Source organism: Aethalodelphis obliquidens, unplaced genomic scaffold (assembly GCF_003676395.1).
Source record: "Aethalodelphis obliquidens isolate GAN/ISIS:26980383/991018 unplaced genomic scaffold, ASM367639v1 scaffold14, whole genome shotgun sequence".
In the NCBI taxonomy this organism is placed as follows: domain Eukaryota; kingdom Metazoa; phylum Chordata; class Mammalia; order Artiodactyla; family Delphinidae; genus Aethalodelphis; species Aethalodelphis obliquidens.
The window spans coordinates 1207585-1235429 of record NW_020837958.1 but is presented as its reverse complement, the minus strand read 5'-3'; the positions used below and the strand labels follow the sequence as shown (position 1 = coordinate 1235429).

At 39.1% G+C, this 27845-nt stretch overlaps 1 protein-coding gene across 1 annotated transcript; it reads right to left on the bottom strand.

Moving 5' to 3' along the window:
- Positions 1-16897: 16897 nt before the first annotated feature.
- LOC113625133 (olfactory receptor 1444-like) lies at positions 16898-27016 on the bottom strand. Its single transcript, XM_027115651.1, is given in 3 exon segments — positions 16898-17968; positions 17970-18113; positions 26840-27016. Coding segments are annotated over 3 exon segments (1167 nt in total). The 3' UTR covers positions 16898-17122.
- Between the last annotated feature and the right edge of the window lie 829 nt (positions 27017-27845).

Here is a 27845-nt window from a genome sequence, read left to right as displayed (position 1 = left end):
GTACTGTAGACATCATCACATCATAATATAGTTGGAAGGAGATTTTATATATATATATCATATCATATATATATATATATATGATGTAGCCACTATGCCTGAAGTGATAATCACTCAAAAATTTTATGATTGTTGTTATTCTTTTATTAGCTCACAAACATTCCTTGAGAACATGTGTATTAAACCCTTTTTTCCCAAGAAATACAGACGCTTAACTTAAAATTGGAATATAAAACATACACACAAATATTATGTTACAAATAATAAGTGATGATTATGGTCAGTGAAGCACAGGTCAGTTACCATTAGCATTTACAATGACTCTGATGTTAATTTCACTAATAGTATAATGTATATATATAGTATAATATATAGATTTATATGTTACACATATAACATATATAGTATAACATATGGCTGCTAAACATGTTATATGCCAGGCACTATCTAATATAGTACTCATAAAAACCCTGTGTAGACGTTATTACTATCCTCTTTTAAAAATGTAAAAAGAACACACTTGGAGAAAATAAGGAACTTGCAAAGGGCACACAGCGGGTATATGTGAGAATTCAGGCTACAGAAATCCTAAGCATTACATTTAAGTTCTATGCTGTGATGCTAAGAAGGGTGTTACATACACAGTACAGAAGACCTGGTTTATGGTAGAAAGTGGATCACAGTAAGGCTGCCTGTCTCAAAAAGTGCTCCACAGAATTCTATTTCCTCAAGATGGTAATATTTATTCAAATATTTGTGATACGCTGCACAACCCTTTCATGGAGATTTACTTATATGTGAATTTAAAGTTAAATTCATATTTGACAAATCCAGTGTTTCCTCAACTATATTTAATCCTGGACCTCCTTTTTTAAGAAAACCCTACTAACATTTTACAAAAAGGAGTGTGAGAAAAAAAAGTAGTAAAGTCATTCAAACAACTGGCTTGTTCCTCACATTTGGAATCATATTTTAATTTAATGGAAGTCAAAAAACAAATCTTAAAAGCCACCAGAGGAAAAAAAGAAACATTATTTTCAAACGTGCAAAAGTGAGACTGACCAAATTTCTCAAAATAAATAATAAATTCAGAATGGAGTGGAGAGAGTGATGTCTTTAAAAGTACTAAGGATAAGTAACTCACAATCTAGAATTTTATAATCAGATATCCTATTTTTCAAAAGTGAAACAAAATGATAACCTTTGCAGACAACAGATTAAGGGATCCAGTTGCCCGCAAACCTGTACTGAAAGAAATACTAAAGGAGGTTCTTCGAACAACAACAACAAAAAGATTCAAAATGAAAATACAGGACATTAGAATAAGCTCTGGAAAGACTAATATGTGAGTAATACAAATAAATTTATTAACTTTAAAAAATAATGTTGAAAAAAATCTTCTAAAGTTTTAATTATATTTAAAGTTAGAATATATGAGAATAAAAGCAAAAAGGGGTGAGAGGCATCCAGAATCAAAATGTTATACTGTTCTTTCCTAGTGAGGGCAAAATAAAAATATCAAGGTACAACTTAATAAGTGAAAGATGAAAGCTGCAATAATAGGGGACAAAAAAAAGCAAAAGTAGTTAATTACTTAATCTGAGATAACCTTATTCCAAAAGGAAGGAAAAAAAATGAAACAAGAACAGGTGGGCTGAATAGAAAACAAGAGGCAGATTGAAACCCAACTGTATCAGTTTTTACTTTGAGTGATAAAGTTCAACAATTTCATGCAAAGATAAAACTTTTTGAACTGAAATACACTGAACTGAATATATGTATTTGGGTATCAAAAATGTGATAATATAAAACACTTGTTTTCTAATTGTTAAGAAAAAAAAAAGACTAGATGGCTTCTGCTACCCTTTAAGTTACGCTAACATCAACATTTCCTAAAGCTCCCCAAAGATGTAATCCCAATTCCTTTTCTACTAATTTTCCCTCTTCTGGTTACAGCACCATAACCACCAACATCCTTACAAGATGAAGTACGATGATAACTTATTAGGAGAAGTAGGTTATGGCTTCCCCTTGGCACTGAGATCTAAATTATCTCTGTTTTTGAGGTATAATTGGCATATAACAATATGTTAGTTTCGGGTGTACAACACAATGACTTGATATTTGTATGTATTACAAAATGATCACCACAATGAGTCCAGTTAACATCCATTCCCATACATAGTCACAAAAATTCTTCTTGTGATGAGGACTTTTAAGATCTACTCTCTTAGCAACTTTCAAATATGCAATACAGGATTACTAACTATAGTCACCATGCTGTACATTACATCCCCATGACATTCATTGTATACCTGTAAGTTTGTACCTTCTGAATTATCTTATCTCATCCATCTGAATACAGCTTTTTGACCATGAGCGGATTCCTTGGCACTACATGTCAAACCTCAAAAGTCCTAAATACTAGATTTCTCGTTTCAGAGGGGAACAAAATGAATTCCTTCACTTCGCTGAGTCTCACTTTCTACAACTTTTGAATGGAATTACTAATAACCACCCTTGATGTTTTACAGAGCGCTTTGAGGATGAAATAAGACAAAGGATGTGAAATCCTTAGTAAATCACTCAGTCTAGATAAAAGATTCCTCCTGTTATCAGAGTGCTATCCAAGGTTATTCTGACTAATGTATCACAGCAATGTCACTGTGAAGGAAACGGCCTCCGGCAGTGAGACCCTGAGGACTCCCTTGTAATAAAATAAAATCAAGTGAACAAGGTTGCTCTGGGCACAGGTTGTTCTCACTATAGTGAGTCTGAATAAAGCCAGATTGGGATTTAAGGGTCCAGTGACTGATGTCTTGAAGGGGATTATTCTGACATGAAGCTCTCAGGGAACAAGTTCTCCTGTGATCCATCCACAGCTCCATGCCTCATGTACTGAAAATTTTAATTAAAATCTTGCCTGTAGGGACCAAGTACTTAGGGAACTTGCTAAGCAAAGTCATGGGTGTATGAATTGTTATTTCTTCTCCAGCATACCCATCTGTGCTCAAAAATACAGAAAAAGAGGTTATTAACATTCTTAGAAGCAGCTGATATGGACATCAGAGCAGGAAATGAAACACAGGCTGGGGCATCCAACCAGTCACAAAGGCCTCAGACAACATTACTTCCATAAGTCATGTGGGATTTTTTTCTTATTTTCCCTTTGGAAGTAAATATCCTCCTGTGTCTATTGTGCCCCTTGACGTCTGAAGCCATAGCCTGACTGGGAGTAAAATCCAGCAAATGGCTGGTACTCCAACTTTATTCTCTTCCAACACTAATCTTTGTTTCATTTTATGAATCTTGAGATGAAATTTTTATTTCTTGGTTTTCTTACAATTAGATATGGGTTGTATGGTTTGGGAAGTGATTTATTTCTAAGTCGTAGAGACCTAAGCTTCTTGCATTTGTAGTACTGACATTAGCACAAGTAACTTCAAAGGTTCCCATGGGTTGGAGGAGAGAGCACAGATAAAAAGAATGAGGAATACATATATATTTTTAAATTTTAGAAGCCACAGCTTAAACTACCATGATAAACTACCTTCTGATTAAATAAGGTAATGCACGTCACAGTAAGCATTCAATATATAAAAATAATGACTATTATTTGTCTAAGTACTACTTTTGGGCATGCCACACTATTCTTCATGCTTGACTGCACTTGAGTATTTCTATCTTGTGTCAGAATTTATTTCAGTCCTTGCAGGGTTTTTTGGGTTTTTTTCCCCATCTCTGCTGTTATAAAGGCCCAAAATTCCCTTAGGGAACAAGATTTTTCAATTCCTCAGGAGATATAGCATCTCTCCAATATGCTCTGCAAAGTTCAAGCCTCTAGTTTGGGGCCTTCCTCCTCTGTGCATATGCATTCATCAAATTCTGAAAGGAGGTTCATGAACCACAAAAAGGCTAAAGAACCCCAGCTCAAACTATTATGACTGAAGCACAGCTGCTCTATTTACGAGGAGCTGGGGTTTGGCGCTTTTCTCCCTAGTCCTAGTTTTGTATGTCCAATGCCAGATAACTCCTAGATTTTCTTTTTGTCAGAGCCCCGTGGAATGCTGGTATCATTCCATAAACCCTAAAAATAATTCTGTGTTGTCAAAATTCTTAAAGTTTGGAAACAATACTTAAAACACCCCCATCCCAGAGATTCAAATGCTCACTAGCCTATTAAAAATGCTGAGAAGTACTGCAGTAAAGAAAGCTGTTTAACTTACCTCCTCGTGGAAATGCTTTTTCCTGTGTAAACCTATTAACTCCCCGACAGCATTAGTATCCGGAGAAAAAAAATTCCCTATTAGACAGAAGTGTGCAATCCATGAAATTCATACAAAGTATCCCCCAGGAGCAACGCATTTCAGAGTTCTACTCTTTGAACATTTCGTGCCAACTTTCAGAAGGACTGTATATATTTTGCCATGTATAATTCATGATTCTCTCTCATTAAGCTGAGCATTTTGTAAGGACTCACTTTTTGGTCATGCTTACCTTTCAAATACCATCAAAATGTCTGAAATGTTTTAGTTATCAATAAAAGCTTCATGAATAACTCAGAACATTTTGTTTGTTTCATTGATGGGGAATTGAGTAACCAACTGTTCCAATTTTCCCAGGACTGAGAGGTTTCCCAAGACTGGAGTCTTTCAGTACTAAAGCTGGAAAGTCCCAGGCAAACTGGAACAAGTTGGTCATGCTAAGTGGTGGTGATTTTTTGTTTTGTTGATTTTTGTTTTCAGTAGTTCTATTTGTGCACTCTGTGTGTGTGTGTGTGTGTGTGTGTGTGTGTGTGTGTGTGTGGTATGTGTTGGGAATTGAGCTAAACATTGACCATGAATTTTTTGTTGTTGCTTAATCCTCACAACAGTCCCAGGAAATAAGAGGTATTATTTTGTCTCCATTTCAATGACAAGGAAACTAAGACAAAGGTTTCATGCCTGGCTCAAGAATACATAGACTTTCTCTGAAGAAAACCATAATTCGAAAGGATACATGCACCACAATGTTCATTGCAGCACTGTCTAGAATAGCCCAGACATGGAAGCAACCTAAATGTCCATCAACAGGTGAATGGATAAAGAAGATGTGGTACATATATACACTGGAATATTACTCAGCCATAAAAAGAATGAAATAATGCCATTTGCAGCAACATGGATAGACCTAGAGATTATCATACTAAGTGAAGTCAAATATCACATGATATTCAGAAAGACAAATATCACATGATATCACTTATATGTGGAATCTAAAAAAAAAATGATACAAATGAACTTATTTATAAAATAGAAACAGACTCACAAACTTCAAAAACACACTTATGGTTCCCAAAGGGGAAATGTGAGGGAGAGAGATAAATTAGGGTTTGGGGATTAACATATACACACTACTATATATAAAATAGATAAACAACAAGGACCTACTGTATAGCACAGGGAACTCTACTCAATATTCTGTAATAACCTATATGGGAAGAGAATCTGAAAAAGAATGGGTATATATATATATATAACTGAATTACTGAGCTACACCTGAAACACAACATTGTAAATCAACTATACTCCAATAAAAGATAAAAATTAAATTAAAAAGAAAAAAGATTACACAGCCTTGACCCCCCCGCCCCAGCCCTGGAGCCTGTGCCCTTAACCACCTCTCTCCTGCCTTCCAAAATGGCTTCTGCAGGTACAGCAAAGACAATAAGGTCACAAAATTCCCCTTTGAAAATAAGCACTCAGTAATTCATGTGGAAAATAACGTGGACAAGGCTAATCCACTTCCTGCTGGGTGAGATAGAGATGGGAAGGGAAAGCAACCTGGAAAGTCATAATCTTGACATTAATCCAAGAGGCGAGTGAATTTGAATATGAGGTTTTAATATGTTATAAGCAGGCCAAGCAAGCTGAGGGCTATTTTTAACTCTGAGTTATGAAATACAATCACATGGGCAAGTGGCCTACATTTTCAGTTTTATATTTGGTGAGGAGTTTTGCCATCTAAGTGAGAATGACATTTTGCCGACCCCATTTGGAAAAGGCAGCTGGAATGCTGAGTGTGCTGAGCGGGAGACCTACTGACTGGGGTAGAGCTGCTTACAGATTTTGTACCTCAGCTTCGTCATCTGAGAAACAGGAGACGGTGGGAAGGTCAAGATAGAGTAGAAGGCATGGAGAGCCAGCAGAGTGGATGAGAATCCTGGTTCTACCCCTTAGCACCTGTGTGTCTGAACCTCAGTTTCACCATCTAGAAAATGAAAAAAATTAATTCACCTCTCACAGATGTACTGTGAATTTTAAAGAGGTACTGTACATTAAAATATAGAAAACATATCTGGCATGATAAAAGTGATCAATAAAATTATAATTCCCTTTCCTTGAAGGTTTAATCATTAATCCTTTCAGGAAGATGCATTGATTTAGATTCCGCATATAAGCGATATCATACGATATTTCTCTAAAAAAATTTTTTTTCAATGATGATACACATGAACTTACATACAAAACAGAAACAGACTCGTGAACTTAGAGAACGAACTTATGATTACTGTGGAGAAGGGTGTGGGGGAGGGATAGTTAGGGAGTTTGGGATAGACATGTACACACTGCTGTATTTAAAATAGATAACTAATAAGGACCTACTGTATAGCACAGGGAACGCTGCTCAATATTCTATAACAACCTAACTGGGAAAAGAATGTGAAAAAGAATAGATACATGTATATGTATAACTGAATCACTTTGCTGTACACCTGAAACTAATACAACATTGTTAATAATCAGTTATACTCCAATACAAAATCAAAAGTTAAAAAAATAAAAATAAAGGAAGATGCATTGAACACCTGCTATGTGCCAGGTACTAAGTTAGGTGCTAGGGATTCAAAAGTAAAGATGACAGAGTGCCTGTCCTCAAACCACTTACCATTTAGTAGAATATGGTGACACTTTTCCAACTTTTCGTCCTTTGGGAAGTTACTCCACAGCTCTAAGGCTTGGTTTTATCAATTATAAAACTAGGGATGGAGTGGGAGTTTGGAGTCAGCAGATGGAAACTATCATATGTAGAATGAATAAACAACAAGGTCCTGCCGTACAGCCCAGAGAACTATATTCAATATCCTACGATAAACCGTAATGGAAAAGAATATGAAAAAGAATATATATATGCATAACTGAATCACTTTGCTGTAGAGCAGAAATTAACATTGTAACAGTGTAAATCAACTATACTTCAATTAAAAAATAAATAAAAATAAATACATAAAAAATAAAACTAGGATAATAAAGTAAATGCTAATAGAGTAATTGTGAGAAAAGTGTTCAGCAGAGCTTTTAGCACACAGAAAACCCTCAGAAAATATTTAAGGAAGGGGGGTGTGGTCTCTAAGCCTCTTTACATCTGTAGGGTGTATGAATGTTGTGTGCACTAACCTCAGGGCTACTATTTTCTTCTTTCTTCAGAAAACGTCTGGAGGTTTAGGATTCTATCTCTGCGATTGTTGGCAACAGAAATCACGATCTTGAGGAATGTAGAACAATATTATTCGACCCTCAGAAACTGTCACAGAATTTAGAGTGTGTGAGGAGACTTCTTAGATCATATTTGCTGGGAAGTGGGCTCTGAGACTGAGATTTGCATGCAGGTGGCTTCCTGGGGAATGTTCTTAGGAACAGCACCTGTGAGGGAGAGACGGCAGCAGGACCAGAGCGAGAAGTTGGACTGTGATTGTGTTGCAGTTGCAACAAACGCCTCAGCCAATCCCTTGGGGATCTCTGGGGCTGGGATGGCCCTTAGGAACTGTCTCAAGGAGATAAGGGGCCAGGCCTTTGTATCCCTCACTGACCAGTCTTGGATGTGGGTTACCTTGAGTGAGGTGTCTCCCTTCAGCTGAAGGCAATTCCTGGAGAGAGTTCAAATATGAGGTCCAATTAGAGAAATGCAAATCAAAACTACAGTGAGGTACCCCCTCACACCGGTCAGAATGGCCATCACTAAAACTCTACAAATAGCAAATGCTGGAGAGGGTGTGGAGAAAAGAGAACCCTCCTACACTGTTGGTGGGAATGTAAGCTGGTGCCGCCACTATGGAAAACAGCATGGAGGTTCCTCAGAAAACCATATGATCCAGAAATCCCACTCCTGGGCATATATCCAGACAAAACTCTAATTCAAAAAGATACATGCACCCCTATGTTCATAGCAGCACTATTTACAATAGCCAAGACATGGAAACAACCTAAGTGTCCATCGACAGATGAATGGATGAAGAAGATGTGGTGCAGATATACAATGGAATACCACTCAGACATGAAAATGAACGAAATAATGCCATTTGCAGCTACATGGTTGTAACTAGAGTTTATCATACTAAGTAAAACACGTGAGAAACAGAAAGACAAGTACCGTATGATATCACTAAAATATGGCACAAATGAACCTATCTACAAAACAGAAACAGACTCACAGACACGGAAAACAGACCTGTTGCCAAGGCGGGGGTGGGGAGGGATAGACTGGGAGTTTGGGTTTGGTAGACACAAACTATTGCATTTAGAATGGATAAACAAGGTCCTACTGTATAGCACAGGGAACTCTATCCAATCTCCTGGGATAAACCAAAATGGAAAAAAATATAAAAAAAGAATGTGTGTGTATATATATATATATATATTTACTATTATTGACATAAGGAGTGCTTGGAATTGAAGAGAGGAAATGTGAAGAGTAGCCAACTAGGGACCCAAAGAGAAGATGCTACAATTAACTTGAAAGGCACAGGTTGGCTCTTGGATATGACCTTCTGTCCAGCTCTAGCCAGGCCCACGTGTCATGCAGGTATAAAGTGACATTATCTGAGGAGGGAACCAGTCATGTGTTTATAAGAACAAAGGGTGATTCTACCAGAAACATCCCGGGAGAAGCAAAAGTGGGTGTTCTCAAGCATAGAGTGGGTTGCGGCCACCAGCCAGGAGCACTGTGGTGTGTGTGGCGTCTGCAGTGATGGAATATGTCACAAGATCTGGCTCTGCCACTTTCTGGATGTGAGACCACTTCCCCTCCCTGGGCCTCAACTTCCTTGTCTTAAACATGCAACGGTGGTCTCTTTTATTCCTATGTACCAATAACTCCAGATCTTAATCAACATTGTCAGCATGAAAAATTGGTTAAAAAATGGATGATTCGGTAATTACTTAGCTTCCTGAAGTAGGTTAAATCTTGTGGCAATGCTTTCTCAGCATTATTCATTTTCCTACTGAAATGCCAGGTGAAGCATTTATGGGATCATATTATTGAGGGGTTTTTTCCGCTATTCTTTTAACATTTTACATTTCTACTCTATTTTTCAATTTCTTGAGGCTGGGAGTTTGTCTCTTGTGCACCGTACAGTCCCTGGAGGAGTGTCTTTCACATGCTAGATATATCAGTTATCTGTTTTTACAGAGACCAACTCAGGCTAATATAAAGGAAAAAACGGGGGTGATTGAAAGAATATCAAGACATTCACAGAATCAAAGGGAAACTGGATCCAAGGTAGGAACCAAGGGCATTTCAGAGGCTAAGGAACAGAAGTCTGCAGCCAAGAAACCATGTCCTGGCTAGAACGGCCCAATGAGAGTCCCACAAATGGGGCAAACGCCTCCAAGCCTACATGCTGCCCTTGCATCACTTGCTTCAGATTTAAATGGGGGGAAATGGGAACTTGTTATTGGCTGAGCCTAGGACTCATGCCTGCCTCTCTAGATCTCTGTGCATTACCATTCAGGGTTCTCTCTCTAGGGGGGCAGGGAAGGAAAGACTCTCCTAGCCTCAGTTTCCGTAAACTTGGGTGGGCACAGGGAATTCTTCCTCCATCAACCCAATAATTAAGAGATCATTCTCCAAGAAAGTCAGAACGTTTTTAAGAAGGAAAGTGGATTCTGGATACATCAAAAAAAAAAATGACCAATTTCTGTTCCAACAGGTGCTGGAATAACTTTTTAGGTGGATATGTGCTTGCCCATAAAATGCTGAATAATTTGCCTAAAGCAAACAAAAGCTTTGTTTTAACACAGATGCATAAGCAAACCTGTTTTAAATGTTTTCCTACAGTAGTTGGGATTTTGCCTTTAGCTCTGACATCGGCACAATATCTAAACTTTCTTTAGTGGAGTCAGAATCTACAGTATAAACTTGAAAATCTTAATCTGAAAGAGAATAGCCTCTACAGTTGGGCACCAACTTACAGCATTCCAAACTTATTTTCTATTATTTCTCTTCAAGAATATTACATTCCAGACAAACAGAATACTGTTTGCTGAATACATCTGCATACCATCCTTCCCATTTCACTGTATCTCTCTCTTGTCCAGAACAAATGTTATGTTCTTCAAGTCCCCACTCTGGGATCTATCCTTCCTTTATTCTACCATAGCACTTTTTTTTTTAACATCTTTTTTGGAGTAAAATTGCTTTACAATAGTGTGTTACTTCCTGCTTTATAACAAAGTGAATCAGTTATACATATACATATGTTCCCATATCTCTTCCCTCTTGCGTCTCCCTCCCTCCCACCCTCCCTATCCCACCCCTCTAGGTGGTCAAAAACCACGGAGCTGATCTCCCTGTGCTACGTAGCAGCTTCCCACTAGCTTTCTATTTTACATTTTGTAGTGTATATATGTCCATGCCAGTCTCTCACTTTGTCCCAGCTTACCCTTCCCCCTCCCCGTGTCCTCAAGTCCATTCTCTAGTAGGTCTGCATCTTTATTCCTGTCCTGCCCCTAGGTTCTTCATAACATTTTTTTGTTTTTTGGATTCCATATAGTCAGAAAGAGAAAAACAAATACCATAGTATTTTATGTGTATCTCTTGTAGTTGTTTATAATTTTCCACATAGAATTAAAGTTACTTATATGTAGATATTGTCCTCACTTTAGTTTATACTATAAACTTGTTGAATATAGGAGCTCTGTTTGATATATCTTTTTTAAACATTTCTATTGTGAAATATATCTTATACAGAAAAGTATATAACAGAAATGTACATGAACGCTTTGATTTTAGGAGCTATGTTTGACTTACCTTTTTTAACATTTTTACTGTGAGACAGGCATGTATATTTTTAAGTGCATAAAACATCTAGTTTTAGTTTAATAATAGCAAACTCCAATATATCCACCACCTAAGTCAAGAATAGAGCAGCAGCCTCTGTACATCCACTCCCATACATTTGTATCTGTTTGTGGTGTGCTTTCTTTTTACATAACAATAGAAAAATGGCTGAAAGATTTGAAAAAAAAAGAAACACGTGTGTTTAGTTTCATCAGTAATCAAGGAAATGCAAATTAAGACAACAATAAGAAAACACTGACCTCTCTCCAAACTGGCATAATTTAAAACCCCAGTTATACCAAGTGTTGGCAGTGGGAATTCACACACTGTTGATGGGAGTATAAATTGGCACAATCACTTTGGAAAATAACACATTTTATTCAGTAAAGTTGAAACTGTATATAGGCTATGATTCAGCAATTACACTTTAAAATAGATACACTCTAGAGAACTGAAGGCATATGTGCACTGACATACATGACAAAAATGTTCACATCAGCTTTGTTCATCTTTACCCCAAACCAGAGATAAACCAAATTAACATGAACAATAGACTGGAAAATTAAATTTTGTATTTTTCTATTGGGTTGTCTGACTTTTCTCACTGATCTGTAGAAAGATTAAAACAAAAGCATTTTATACAAACACACGCACACTAACTTTTTGCTGATTAAATACACTACAGTAATCTTATCCATCCCCGCCCCCCTCAACTAACACACACACATACCTTGCTTGTGAAATAATCACACACCAACCGCTGAGAAATCCCATGTTATGAATAGGAGGTAGGACTCTAGGGCTTGGATCTGCATAGCTGAGTGGTGGTATCCTGCAGAAGTCTCTCTGTAGAAGCATGATTTCTTCTAGAAACAATAAATGCTGGAGAGGGTGTGGAGAAAAGGGAACACTCTTACACTGCTGATGGGAATGTGAATTGGTACAGCCACTATGGAGAACAGTATGGAGGTTCCTTAAAACACTACAAATGGAACTACCATATGACCCAGCAATCCCACTACTGGGCATATACCCTGAGAAAACCATAATTCAAAAAGAGTCATGTACCAAAATGTTCATTGCAGCTCTATTTACAATAGCCCGGAGATGGAAACAACCTAAGTGGCCATCATTGGATGAATGGATAAAGAAGATGTGGTACATATATACAATGGAATATTACTCAACCATAAAAAGAAATGAAATTGAGCTATTTGTAGTGAGGTGGATGGACCTAGAGTCTGTCATATAGAGTGAAGTAAGTCAGAAAGAGAAAGACAAATACCGTATGCTAACACATATATATGGAATCTAAGAAAAAAAATGTCATGAAGAACCTAGGGGCAAGACGGGAATAAAGACACAGACCTATGAGAGAATGAACCTGAGGATATGGGGAGGGGGAAGGGTAAGCTGTGACAAAGTGAGAGAGAGGCATGGACATATATACACTACCAAACGTAAGGTAGATAGCTAGTGGGAAACAGCCGCATAGCACAGGGAGATCAGCTCGGTGCTTTGTGACCGCCTGGAGGGGTGGGATAGGGAGGGTGGGAGGGAGGGAGACGCAAGAGGGAAGACATATGGGAACATATGTATATGTATAACTGATTCACTTTGTTATAAAGCAGAAACTAACACACCATTGTAAAGCAATTATACTTTAATAAAGATGTTAAAAAAAAAAAAAAAAAGCATGATTTCTCTGTGGGGACACAGTTGTTCCCATAAGCCCTGGCTCTTCACTTTGATGGGAAGGAGTCTTAATTGACTAGAAGTAATGGACTGAGGAGTTGGTGATTTACCTACTTCTAATCTGACTAGTTTATTTTCTTACAAGTTCCTGCCAACAGAAGATCCTGCCATATGCAATGCCATCTCCACACCTGAGTTCAGATGGGTCCCTATAGGTCAGGAACTCCCCCATTCAGCTCTGCTTATAATAGAATTACCAGCAGCAATAATGTCCTTAGAACAAGGGTGGCAATTTTTAATATCTCATTTGACCCTCATAACACCCTTGAGGAAGGCATGGCTGGTGCTTTTATCTCCACTTTGATGAGGAGGAACTTGGCTCAAAGCTAAGTGGCTTGTGCCAATTTCAGAACCAGTAAGTGGTAGAGTTTTGATTAGAATCCAAGTCTCCTGTCTCGGAATTCTGGACTCTCTGTATCATCTCTTCAGATTCTGGCTCAAGGTCCACCTCCTCCAGGGAGCTTTTTCCACCCACAGTATTCTTTCTCATCTCTGAAGAGTTCTAAATATTATTTTCTATACTACTCACTTGACAATAATCACAAATGCCTTGAGTGGTCATCTATCTTGAAGTATGTGCCTTGTTCCACTGCACTATTTGCAAGCTTCTCCTGAAGCAGGAACAATGTAGTCTATTACTGGTTCCTTCACAGCCTCACACCAGGCCTTTCCTGCAGCTTGTGCCCAGTAAGGATTGGCTGGGGCTTGGCTATCCCCATGGGATGCAGCATTCAAAGAGCCAATTCCAACTATCAAGACTGATATGCCCTGATCGATGCATATTTCATAGAATATAGGAAAAATTCCTGCCAACAAAGTTGTTGAACACTGAGTCATGAATCTCAAAGTGCATTACATCGGTCACCACATATGCAGGAGGATTTGCACCATATATGCACCATACATGCAGGAGGATTTGCTTTGTTGAAGTAGAAATTATACCTCATATTCTTAAATGTGTTTGTATTCTGCAGCATGCCTTTCCACACAGCAGGGACATATCATGAAAGACTGTCTTTAAATGATTTATACATCAAATAAGTCGTCTATTGAAATTTACTGAAATACAAGGCTACTTTTTTTTCTCAGAGAATTGGGCAGGAAAGCAAGACTTATGTTCAAATCTGGGCTCCTCTTGCTACTGCTAGGCAAGTAAGATTTTCAAAGAGTTGATTTCTTCAACTGCAAAACTGGAGCACAAAAATCTGTCTCCTAGTGAACAAATGAAAGTAAAAATGTCTTTTGATACATCAAGAACTTTATAGAAAGTAAAGGATGAATAAGAGTCAAGGAAGATTTGGTTCGTGGGAGGTTAAGCAAGTTAAACTGTGGGAATCAGGGTTTTCAATTGTAAAATGAGAGAACTGGTATAGGTTATTTTTAAAGACTCTTTCTTGGCTAAAGAGTCTATGACTCTGTAACGTTGGCTTCAATCGTCCAGGACTCTTAATATTTTAATTTTTCTTTCCATATACATAAAAGCTAAACAAATAATTTCATGCACAAAGGGAGACTCCTATTTAAAATAATTCAATCATGAATCCTTTTTAAAAAGGATAATCTACCCTGATGTAAATAATTATCCTTATATATGTGTTTTCACATTCTGTTTTTGGACGTTTCAGGAAGGAAGTCTTCCTGTGCTTTTACTGTGCTAACTTGAGCTAACTTGAGGGTGGGTGTTGTTAAAAACCAAATGAGCATTTTGTCTCCATTTGAGAGATTTCCCATGTGGACGTGAAAAGTTCCCCATGGTAATTTGTATTCTGTAAATTGATGTCTTACTGGCAACAAGACATCTCCTTCTGAGCAGCTTATGTAAATGAATACTCACGTGATGTCAGATTGAAATGTGTCTGCTGTAGGACTGGGAGGTTGGAGGACAGGAAATTAAACAATGAATGGACATAAAGGCTTGGACGTGGATGGGGTGGACAGAGTGGGGGAGCTCAGGAGCCAAAAGTGGGAAGTACAAGAACAGAGAAGTGAGAGCTATTGCAGGACTCTCAGCTGTATAAATCATGCATGCATTATGACGGGCATGTTTGCATACTTTATTTCATGGTATCTTCACAGTTTATCCTGTATGTTGGGTTCAAAGAGATCAAATGACTTTCTCAAGGTCACACAACTGATAAGAAGGGTAAGAATCTTCACCCAGCTCTTGATACTAGAACTAGGACCTTCATACCCATTTGCAGTCAACTCTAGTGCTAGTTTGAGATGACTTCAATAGAAAACGTAATATGTAGTCATTAGGCCTTTAACTCTTAGAAGATCCACATACTTTTCTGCCTAAACTGGGATATAGAGGCAGAAAGAAACATGCCCAGAAACACACCTTACTAGGTACTGTAACAGTTTTAATATAAAAACTATAGACTTTAATTTTTCATAGGGATCTTACTGCTTAGTGGTGAGGGAAGTTCTTGCTTGGGTGGAAGATGGAAAGAGGTTGAGGAAAAAAGGAAGAAAAAGAGGAAGAGGAGAAGGGAAAAGAGGAGCAGGAAGAAGAGGAAAAGGAGTTAATGATATCTATCAAGTAGGAAAAGAAGCTGAGCTCTGAGTGGAACACACTTAATGCTCGGACAGATGCTTCCCAGACTCATCTCCAAATCTGGGTACCTTGAGCTCTGTAACTTCTATAAGTCACGAGAAGGACTCCTTGGTGAAGTGGATCCTGGCCATTCAAGGTTGTTCTTCTGTGTGTTACTGGAAAATCCTCACTGCTAAGGCAGGGAGGGGGGAGGATGGATGAGGCAAGTCTAGGTTGTCAAGGCCTTGGATCCAGAAGAAGCTCCCAATCCCTTTAGGTGATGGTGACCATGTGCTTGGGAAAGTTTTTCCTACAGGTCAGCCTAATGTTCCTCTTTGCTTCTCTCTCCACAAGACCCATGATCAACCCTCTTCAGACCAAGGCTGCCCTGTGCGTAATGGAGTTTGATCATCTCGAAACTAATATGACCTTCTAAGCTCCCTGATTTAGCCCACCAAGATTTCTGGTTTTCACATTTAAGATAAAAAAAAATTGTTTTTAGAGATCTTGAAATCATGAAATATGTGGCAGCGTAGACTAATCGTAGCTGTAAACATCAAGCAGTTGATATGTGAGAAGTGAAATGAATCACCGCTCCCTTCCCACCCACACACATCCGCTCACACAACTTAGCTCAGGAAACAAGACCTGAAGGTAGACTTGTGTTGTGCACCATCAGGCCATTCCCATCTTAAGAAGTACACTAACACAGGCTTTTTAATTTTTGCTGCATCTAATTACAGAACATCTGAATAGAACAGGGATCCAGAGGTGAACTGAATTTTTGAAAAAACAGAAGCAAGGAGGGCACAAAAATCTATTGTGTGAATTCATAATAGATCCACCAAACTTAAGGATGACGAGAAATGCAAGCATGTAATTCAGAAGACAAATATCCCTTCTCAAGGCCCCTGGAAAAAAAGTTTTTTCTTTAAACCTTCTGTAAGTTTTGGTTATTATGTTAGACCAAGGCCAAAAGCATAGAACAGAGTGCAGGAACTCTAAAAAGAGATATACTTATTCAGGTTAAAGTTTAAACAATTTATCTACGGAAACATACATACACAAAGTGGCTTATTGTTTTCTACCAAAGTTGTCCTAACACTTTAACAGAAGGAGATGGAGAAGACAAAAGTACACAATCTATGAGTGAGGACGGGAATGAGAGTGGGCGCAGAAGGATCGGGGTTAGAAGGATTTCATACTGGGTCACCTGACTCTTGGTCCAGTGCCTTGTCCTTTCAATTACAACCTTCTTTGAGACGTTATTAAAAATATTGAAACATCCTTTGTCAGCATTAGACACTTTAACTTTCAAACTCACGGATCAAAGAAACGAAAAGCATAAGGCTGTGCCTTCCAGTTGACAACTATTATTCAATGAAGATGTAGTCCTTACACCACGTTTTAATAACAAATGGAAAATTTTTTCCAATTAAAATAGGGAGAGGGAAAGTCAGTGCACTCAATTTATGCTTTGATCTTCTGCTTTAAACCGTGTCGGGAAACTAATGCAGGAAAGAGTTTAAACATCCCAGGGTGTTGTTCACTAAATATAAGGTTATTTTTCTGAGTGAGACATTTCAAAGGGCTGCTTTTTTTTTTTTTTTACCACTTTTCCTAACAGCAGAAGTAACCACTGTTCTTAGAGAAGAAAGAAATGAAATCTGCCAAACCTCAAAAGTTGAGGTGGCATCTAGGTCTGGGGGGAAGGTTTATCCCTTAGTTACCTGCCTACTTCCTACTCACACTTAAAGACTGGGAATTAAGTTTGTTGAGTATTTTCCAGAGAGTATGTTTCACTTCTTTGTTCCTAAGACTGTAGACCAAGGGATTCAGCATGGGAATCACCACCGTGTAAAACACAGATGCTATTTTGTCCATGTCCATGGACTGGGTGGAGCTGGGCTGTAAGTACATGAAGATGATTGTTCCATAGAAAATGGAGATGGCCATGAGATGGGACGCACAGGTGGAGAAGGCTTTCTTCCTTCCTTCCGCAGAATGCCTCCGTCAAACGGCCATGTATATGAAGAAGTAAGAGATGAGGATGACCAAGAGGGTGAAAAAGACATTGAAGCCCACGACAAAGAAGGCCACCAGCTTGCTCATGCCTGTGTTGGAGCACGAGAGAGCCAGGAGTGGAGGGACTTCGCAGAAAAAGTGATTCATCTCATTTGAACCACAGAAGGAGAGTCTGAAGGTGTCTGCTGAGTGGATGCAGGCATTGAGGAAGCCACAGGCATTGAGGAAGCCACAGACATAGGAGCCCATCCTCAGGAGGGCATACACACCTGCTATCATGGTGCTGGTGTAATGAAGGGGCCTACACAGCACTGCACGGGGGTCACAGGCCGTGGAGGCCAGGAGGTAGCACTTGACGGTGGCAAAACCCACAAAGAAGAAGGACTGAGGAGCACATCCATTATGGGAGATGAGTTTGTTTCCCGAGTGCAGTGCAGCCACCGTCTGGGGAGCTACGGCTGAGGAGTGACCCGGATCGACAAAGGAAAGGTTGCTGAGGAAGAAGTACATTGGAGTGTGGAGGTGGGAGTCTGAGTAGATGACCAGCACCATCCCCCCGATTCCCAACCAAAGTGATGAGGTAGATGAACAAAAATACCAGGAGGAGGGGAACCTGGAGGTTGGGGTCATCTGTGAATCCCAAGAGGATGAACTCTGTTGCTTCTGTGCTATTCTCCACTGAGGTTAACTTCAATTTAGCCTGGCAATTAAAGGAGAGGAGCCAGTGAAACAGATGAAAGTATAGAGGGATGATATAAAAATAGAAAACTAAGATATATTGAGAAAGTACTCTGTGTAAGGCACCTGCTAGACCCTTCTATTACATTACAGCATTTAATCCTGTGAGATAAGTACTATTATGTCTACTTTCTTGGGAGCTTAATATTGACGAGAATAACCTAATTAGTAGGGGTCAGAGTTAAATTCACATCCTTATACTTCTGAACCCAACGTCCATACGCTCAGAGCTTGAATTATTCTACCTGTTTACATCATATGAAACAAAATATGATATGTCTTGTAGCCTAGCTTTTAAGATTTTGTTTATTCCGTTTTTAAAAAATCAAAAAGAGAATAGCATGAAGTAAAAAGTATAAATCCCTCATTCCTTGTTTTTTTATTCCACTCCTAAGAGTATAGCCTCTACAGAGATTTCCCGTATGCCAATAGAATTATATGGTACTAAGCATAGTAAGAGCTTACTGTATGCCAGGCACTGCTCCAAGAGCTTTACTTGAAGTTAATTTATTTAATCCTCAAACCAACTCTTTGGGGTTGATCATATTATTTTCCTCATTTTACACAAGGAGAAACTGTATAAATGTGTAAACTGTGCAAAATATACCCAAGGAGTATATACGATACTCTTATTTCAAAATGTTCACCTTTTTCAACAATGCTCCATGATATAAAATATGCAAATGGAGCTTTGCTTTTTACTTAGATTATTTCCAGTTGTCAGTATATTTTATACTTGGTCTCTTTTTTCTGGCTACTATCGGCTCCTAAAATCTAGTAGCTTTTAGATGAAGACTGGAGAGCTATTATGATGAAATAATAGTAATAATAATAAGATGAAGAAGAAGGAGGGGGTATAGGAGGAGGAAGGGGGGAGGAGGAAGAAGAGGAAGAAGGAGAAGAAAAAAGAGAAGAAGACGGAGAAGAAGAGAAGAAGAGAAAAATATCGCCCAAAGTCACATAACTGGTAAGTCTTGAAAGTGGAATTAAAACCTTGGTCTCTCTGATATCAAATCCAAAGCTCTTAACCACAATTTTAATGTCTTTAGAAGTTTATCCCTCAACAGTAATTCAATTGCATTTTATCTTTACATATTTAAATTGAGATTATACCTCTCCACTTCCTATCAGAAGTCTTTGTTATTGATCCTGATGACAATTAAGTTCTCCCTTCTCTGCTCTCCCAAAGCACTTGAGACTCGAGTGATTCGCACAATTCGCTGAGCAACCGCCCAGCCTACCATGACCCCTTGATCACACACCTAAATATTGGTGAATTAATTAGAACATCAATAGCAAAGTGTTTAAACATTTTTCATGCTAACTAACCCCACCACAAACAGCTTCTTGTTCTCTTGTCTAGCTGGGTCCACCTTTTCTGCCAACATATTAGCTAAGACTCGTAGTATAAAAAATATTCAGAATTAACAGTGAGACTGGGGCTGGGCAGGCCTGGAGCAAGACTTGTGTCCTAATTCTAGTGACCTGTCTCTCTCTCCTATTGTTTTCCCTCAGTCTGATGTGCCTTATAGGTTTTTCCTGTCCCCGGTGGCAGAATGGGTGACAACAGGCTCTGACAGAGGAAGAGAGAAAGGGGAAAAAGAAGGGATTTAAGGGAGAAAAGGCTTCAGCTCTGCCTGACCTTGGTTATCTGCAAGTGCAGTGATCAGATTGGTAAGGAGCCTTTTTTATACCACAAATGGAGACAGCCCAGCCTGTCATGTTCAGATGACGATTACACACACACGAGTGTCGCAGCTGGTATCACAAGACTGGCTCAGCCAGTTTGGAAATGCTATTGGTCAGGAAGCATGATAAAACTCCAGTCCTGGTTTCCATTTTCCACCTTTATAAACAGTGCTCCAGGGAATACCCTTGTAGATGTCCTCTCATGCCCCTTTCTTTTTCCTTAAGATAAATTCCTAGCATTTTATATTTTTTTCCTTCTTTTGCTTATTGACAGATTTCCATTCAGTAATGTGTCAGTTAACTTTCCAACCAGCAGCTCTTTCATTACATTTAGCCAGTCCTTCTGTTTTCTTTTTTTCCTTTCGACTTTTGTCATGTGTGTGTACTCTATAATTTAGCAGACACAATATCCTATCATCTATGACAGGCAGTTTCCTGATATATGTTAGGAACCTGGGGCCTCTTAACTGCAATATCTGTACAAAGCCCCAGGGCAGGACCCATCAACCTCATCACTATTAACATTACGTGCTGGATTAAAAAAAGAATGAAATAATGCCATTTGCAGCAACACGGATGGACCTAGAGCTTGTCATACTGAGTGAAGAAAGTCAGACAGAAAAAGACAAATATCACATGGTATCGCTTATACGTGGAATCTTTAAAAATGGTACAAATGAATTTATTTACAAAACAGAATTAGAGTCACAAATGTAGAAAGCAAACTTTCGGTTACCAAGGGGGAAACACGGAGGGGGAGGGATAAATTGGGAGATTGGGATTGACATATACATGCTACTATATATAAAATAGGTAAGTAAATAAGGACCAACTGTATAACAGAGAACTCTATTCAATACTCTGTAATGACCTATATGAGAAAAGAACCTAAAAAAGAGTGGATATATGTATAACTGATTCACTTTGCTGTGCAGCAGAATCTAACACAACATTGTAAATCAACTATACTCCAATAAAAATTAATTTAAGAAAAACATTATGGGCTGGACAGTTCTTTGGTTGCAGGCGGGGGTGAGGCAGGGGAAAGGCTGTCCAGTGCATTGTGGGAGCTTTAGCAGTATCCCTGGCCTCTATCCACTAGAAGCCAGGAGCATACTCCCTTCCCCAGCTGTGACAAACAACAACGTCTCCAGATACTGCCAAATGTCCCAGACGTCCACAGGGTCATCCCTGGTGGAGAACCACTGTTCTAGAGATTATAAAACTCTATTTGTGTTCATGGTTTACTAAGTCACAATTCCATGAGTTATGCATATTATATATTTTACAGCATACACATATATTACAGACCCATATTCATGTGTAGATGTATATATATGAAGAAACTGAGACTTGGTAAGATAAAGCAGTTAGTTCAAGATCTAGGACTCCAGCCAAGTATTGCTGCTCATTGGTGGGGGAGTCTAGGAAGGGAGAACTGCTTGCCAAGTACTGTGGTCCTTCAACTAAAGAGATACTCACCTTCCTATTTCATAAACCAACCTCTTCCCCAACACAAGGTAGGGTAAACGATGCAGAAAAACTCCAAAAATGAAAGGCAGCTGACTTCTGAATTCTATTCCAAAACACCTTCTCAAATGCTTATTTAATCCATTTTCACGGTTAATACTGACCACCCAATTATACGTACCTAAGCTGTAGGTCTGATTTCTAACAGTTATCATGCACTCCCTATATTGAATTGCCCCAGACTGCCATCTTCATATATTATCAATTAACCTTCAAAGTATTTCTATGTTCTCTTGATGGACAACACTTTCTATTATGCATTGTGTCACTATTAATACATGTGTCTGGATCCAGAGCAGCAAAGAGAATTTGGAGTCAGGGCAGAGAGAGGAAAGCTTTGCTTTGCCCGGCACCATCCCTGAAGGCCTGAATCTAAATCCCATTGCTGCCACTGCTGCTGTGTTCCCTCCCACCAAAGTCCTACAAAGGCCAAGCTTTTCTGCATAGGCCTAAAATAAATATCAGAAGGAGCCTTGAAAAAGTAGACATTTAAAGAAAATATTTAAAGGTAGCCTGTGATCAACTGCTTTATTTAATAAATAACAAATATGAGGGAATTCCCTGGCGGTCTGTGGTTAAGACTATGCACTTTTACTGCCGAGGGCCCGGGTTCGATCCCTGGTCAGGGAATTAAGATCCCACAAGCCGTGTGGCATGGTTAAATAAATAAATAACAAATAAGAAAGTGTGTTGAAAACTGAAAACCATTAAAACTTCAAGGATTAAGGGATTATAAAAGTAGAAACCACCAAGATAGATAATCTGAAAATAAAAGTGTTATCAAAATTGTTTCTAAAGGTGTTTGAAGAACACCTCAGCCATCACATCGCATTGGGGGATTTCCAAAAGAAGAATCTCAACGGAAAACCGTAAGACTAAATTCCATGAAAAAAGAGACAATAAAGAATTAAGGGAGATAAAATATGAGAAAATCTAGCCACTGTGTGGTCTATGGTGGGTGCTCAATACAAACTAATTTATCTTTTCATTAAACTATCCGTCAATCAATAGAAAACAAACTTATGGTTACCAAAGGGGAAAGGAGGTGGGGGAGGGATAAATTAGGAGTTTGGGATTAACAGATACAAAATATAAAATATTTATCTCTCTATAAAATAGATAAATGACAAGGTCATATATATTTATATATTATATATACATATATATATTATATATAATATATGTATCTATAACTGAATCATTTTGCTGTATACCAGAAACTAGCACAACATTGTAAATCAACTATACTTCAACAAAAAAATATTTTGAAAAACTATTGGTCAGTCATATGAACTTGAGTCCCAGACTTTATTAACACCAGCTGGTAGCAGCATTCTACCTAGAAATGACTATATCAGTTTCTGTTTAAGAAAAGATGACCCAAAAATTACCTAGGAGAGGTTCATTGTCTCAGTTTTTCATGTGGCAGAGGAAAGTGGGGAAAATGGAACTGAGTCCTTTTTTTATACCTACTTCTGAGCCCCTTTCTCCTTAAAAAAAACCCATTATTTTTACCCACAGTATGAAGAATGTTGAAAAAAAGTCAGGGAAAACATACCTAGTTCCTTGGGAATTCTGAGACCTTAATTCAGAACTGCCTTCAACTAGGGGGGTTTTTGAAACCTGCAAAGGAAAAGAAAAGCTGTTCAGTCTCAGAAGACCTCAGATTTCAAAGCGTAAAAGATTTCCTGAGGCTACGAAGTAAGTGTAAAAGCAGTTCAGCTGCGGTTGCAGTTGCTTCAGAGCTTGAGAGGTACCACACTGTATGAGAGGCCTGGAATCATCCAGAAGCTGGCACCTATGTAGATCTGGGAGCCTCTGGAGGGACTCAACCCCAATCCAGAGCTCAGTAACATGCAAACGAGTAATCAAAACACCACTTTCTTAGATTCCATATATATGTGTTAGCATACGGTATTTGTTTTTCTCTTTCTGACTTACTGCACTCTGTATGACAGCCTCTAGGTCCATCCACCTCACTACAAATAACTCAATTTCGTTTCTTTTTATGGCTGGGTAATATTCCATTGTATATATGTGCCACATCTTCTTTATCCATTCATCTGTCGATGGACACTTAGGTTGCTTCCATGTCCTGGCTATTGTAAATAGAGCTGCAATGAACATTGTGGTACATGACTCTTTTTGAATTATGGTTTTCTCAGGGTATATGCCCAGTAGTGGGATTGCTGGGTCTTATGGTAGTTCTAATTTTAGTTTTTTAAGGAACCTCCATACTGTTCTCCATAGTGGCTGTATCAATTTACATTCCCACCTAGGGGCAAGACGGGAATAAAAATGCAGACCTACTAGAGAATGGACTTGAGGATATGAGGAGGGGGAAGGGTAAGCTGGGAGAAAGTGAGAGAGTGGCATGGACATACATATACACTACCAAATGTAAAATAGATAGCTAGTGGGAAGCAGCCACATAGCACAGGGAGATCTGCTCGGTGCTTTGTGACCACCCAGAGGGGTGGGATAGGGAGGGTGAGAGGGAGGGAGACGCAAGAGGGAAGAGATATGGGGATATATGTATATGTATAACTGTTTCACTTTGTTTTAAAGCAGAAACTAACACACCATTGTAAAGCAATTATACTCCAATAAAGATGTTAAAAAAAAAGACAACTAAGAAAAAAACCAAAAAAAACCCCCCAAAAAACCCACCACTTTCCTGAGGGAATGAAACATTATTGTGATGTGGAAAGGCCTAAAGGCCCAGGGGGAGCTTCAGGCCTTCAAGCAAGGGCTAAAATGACTGGTGATCAAGTTCCATCAAAAATGCCTTCAAAGGAGCTGCAGGGTCCAGCCATCCCCACTCAGCCTATAGAAGACGTCCTGTGAGAATGTGGGATTTGGTACTTTCTCTAAGACTAAACAGGGAGAAATTTTCATTTTAATTTCATTTTTATTTAAAATTAAAATTTCTAATTTTCATTTTAATTTCATGTATATTTAAAATTAGAAATTAAAATTTCTAATTTTATTTTATTTTATTATTATTTTTTTTTTGTGGTATGCGGGCCTCTCACTGTTGTGGCCTCTCCCGTTGCGGAGCACAGGCTCCAGACGCGCAGGCTCAGCGGCCATGGCTCACGGGTCCAGCTGCTCTGCGGCATGTGGGATCCTCCCGGACCGGGGCACGAACCCGCGTCCCCTGCATCGGCAGGCGGACTCCCAACCACTGCGCCACCAGGGAAGCCCAAAATTTCTAATTTTAAATACAGATGATAGACTTCATCAAAATTTCCATTTGCCTAAATCCATCTCTAAGGAACCTCAAGTTACAAGGACTTTTATGGATCAAAACAGTTTCATGAAATTTTTTTCCGATCAACTTGATTTTAAATGAGCTTTAGCATGGAGCTAACAGGAAGCAGTCTTCTCTTCCAGCCCCTACCGAATGATCACATATTGGATGCTTCCTATGTTTCAGCCCTTGCTAAGTACTATATGAGTGTGTTTTTTCACTTACTGTTCACCCAACTCTACAAGAAATGTATTGATATTATCTTTCCAGTTTTACAGTTGTGAAAATTTCAGTATATACCTAACACCCTAATCTTGGTTTCTAATAATAATCTCCAATAAAAGGAACTCCTTGGAGAACCGACTGATTCCAAGACTAGAGCAAGGGATACAACACACAAACTTGGAGCAGCTTGTCACTCCAGGAAGTAAGGAGATGCTCAAGTCTGTCTGACTTAAAGTCTACATAGTTTTACACCGTGCTCTACTGCTCCTTTTGGGAATCAGTGTAGAACAGGGCTGCTCTCAGAATCCAGAAGAGGGTCCTGCTTCCCACAGGGACTCACAAATGCATGTTCCAATAGAGTCAGCTACAAAAGTGAAGCTTATTTACAACTTTTCTTTTCCTTTTATAAAAAAATTTCTGTTAGAATAAATTTAAGTTTTTTTGATAAAATAAGAAGTGGCCAAGTAAGTAGCAAGCTAGGTGTTAAGAGGTCAAGGATGTTTTTGCACCACTCTTCAAATTTTGTAGGATCTAATCTTCTGACCCACACAACCAACCCGAAGACTAGACTTTCCTCATTGTTATTTTATTTGATCACTACAACAACCAAAGGGAGGATGGAGAGAGAAAGAGGGAGAGAAAGGGGGAGAAAGATTAAAAAGAGAGGAGGAGGAGGAGGAGGAGGGGAGGAGGGGGAGGAGGGGGAGGAGGAGGAGGAGGGGGAGGAGGGGGGAGGAGGAGGAGAAGGAGAAGAAGAGGAAGAGGAAGAAGAAGAGGAAGAAGAAGAGGAGGAAGAAGAAGAAGAAGAGGAAGAAGAGGAAGAAGAAGAAGAAGGGGAGGAAGAAGAAGAAGAAGAGGAAGAAGAGGAAGAAGAAGAAGAGGAAGAAGAGGAAGAGGAAGGAGGAGGAGGAGGAGAAGGAGAAGGAGAAGGAGAAGGAGGAGAAGGAGAAGAAGAAGAAGAAAAAAAGGGAAGAGAAGAGGGAAGGGGAAGGGGGAGAAAGGAAAGAGAGAGAAGGAAAGAGAAAACTTCACCTTGTAGGTCCAACATCTAACAACTGTGACAATCTAGCCAAAGCATCTGACTCTATAAAATAATTTAGTACTCTCCTTTATCTGCATTTAATATTCTAAAAAAATTAAACTTCTTAAAATGAAGACTATTAACATGGTAAAATGGAATAGTACTGGCTCTTGGCGAGTGAGAGACCCAGAATCAGCTGCTTACTAAACGGATAACTCATCATTTCCTTGTGCTCCTGGATTTGTCTTCTTCCTCTTCCCTCTCAAAGGTTCTTCGTTCCTATGGGGATACTTCTGCTTTGACTTCTGTGGCTCCTTCACCGTTGGGCTCCTCACAAGATCAAGCTGTGACTTCACCTTCAAATAAGTATACTTTGGGGTTTGAGAAAAATAAAGGGGAAGAAAGGGGTCAATTCTGACTTCGGGGTTAGTTCAAGGCCAGGTATCTCTGAGTTAATGCTGCCACCTTGCGGCCATTGCAAGCCTTTCCTGCGAGGGTTATAAGAAGAGTGAAGAAGCTACCAGTCCACCTAAAAAAGTTAGTTTTATGGACACATGGGATGTCAGCACCTTTTAAGACTTAAGAGATCACTAGGTGTTAAGGTACCCAAGACACCATGGCTCAGAGGTGATAAGTACAGTCCCTAGAGCTAGATGCACGGGTTCAAACCCCAGCTCTCCCACCACTGCCTGGATGGCTCAGACAAGTCACTTAGCCTCTCCATTCCTCTCTTTCTCATTATGGGATTGTTGTGAGAATTAAGCGAACAGATGTAAAGTACTTAGAATACTGAACACTGTATAACTATGTGTTATCTTGTAAATATATAATTTTATCGAGGAATAAACAGGTTCATAGAGATGAAGTGATCAGCCTAAAGCCACGCCGCTGATTAACAGCATAATTGAAACTCGTGCTCTAAGACACCTGACTCATTTCCATCCATCAATTTCCCCAGAATTTCCCGAACTTCTCTTGAGTCCTCAGCCCCACTGAGGTATCTGCACTCTCCGCGGATGACATCATCTTCTTTACTAAGTTTGGGGCCACTTGATGTTAATGTCACATCAGCCCCTCCATCTAAATTCAGGCTGCCTTCTGCCCTCCTAGCTCGGAACTTGCCCTCTTCTTTTCCCACCCCCTCCATCTATACCGTTGATACAATCTTTACTCTACTTACTCTTGTGAGATCTTTACTGTAGCAATTAGTCCCATCCTTCATACCTTCTCTTACTTGCTCTTAACCCATGTGTCCACAAGCATGCTTAATTTACCTATCCTTTCCCCAAAACTCTCAAAAGGCTTTCTTCCACCCTAATAGACCCTTATGCTCTATGAATATCCCTCCTTCTACCCTTACAGTTATCATCTACATCATCTCCCATCCTATCCTCAGTCTACTGCACCATAGCCTCAACTATTTCCACCTCCATTCTAATGAAACAATATTTTTTTAACATCTTTATTGGAGTATAACTGCTTTACAATGGTGTTTTAGTTTCTGATTTAAAACAAAGTGAATCAGTTATACATATACATATGTTCCCATATCTCTTCCCTCTTACGTCTCCCTCCCTCCCACCCTCCCTATCCCACCCCTCCAGGCGGTCACAAAGCACCGAGCTGATCTCCCTGTGCTATGCGGCTGCTTCCCACTAGCTATCTATTTTACGTTTGGTAGTGTATATATGTCCATGCCTCTCTCTCGCTTTGTCACAGCTTACCCTTCCCCCTCCCCATATCTTCAAGTCCATTCTCTAGTCGGTCTGTGTCTTTATTCCTGTCTTACCCCTAAGTTCTTCATGACATTTTTTTCCCTTAAATTCCATATATATGTGTTAGCATATGGTATTTGTCTTTCTCTTTCTGACTTACTTCACTCTGTATGACAGACTCTAGGTCTATCCACCTCATTACAAATAGCTCAATTTCGTTTCTTTTTATGGTTGAGTAATATTCCATTGTATATATGTGCC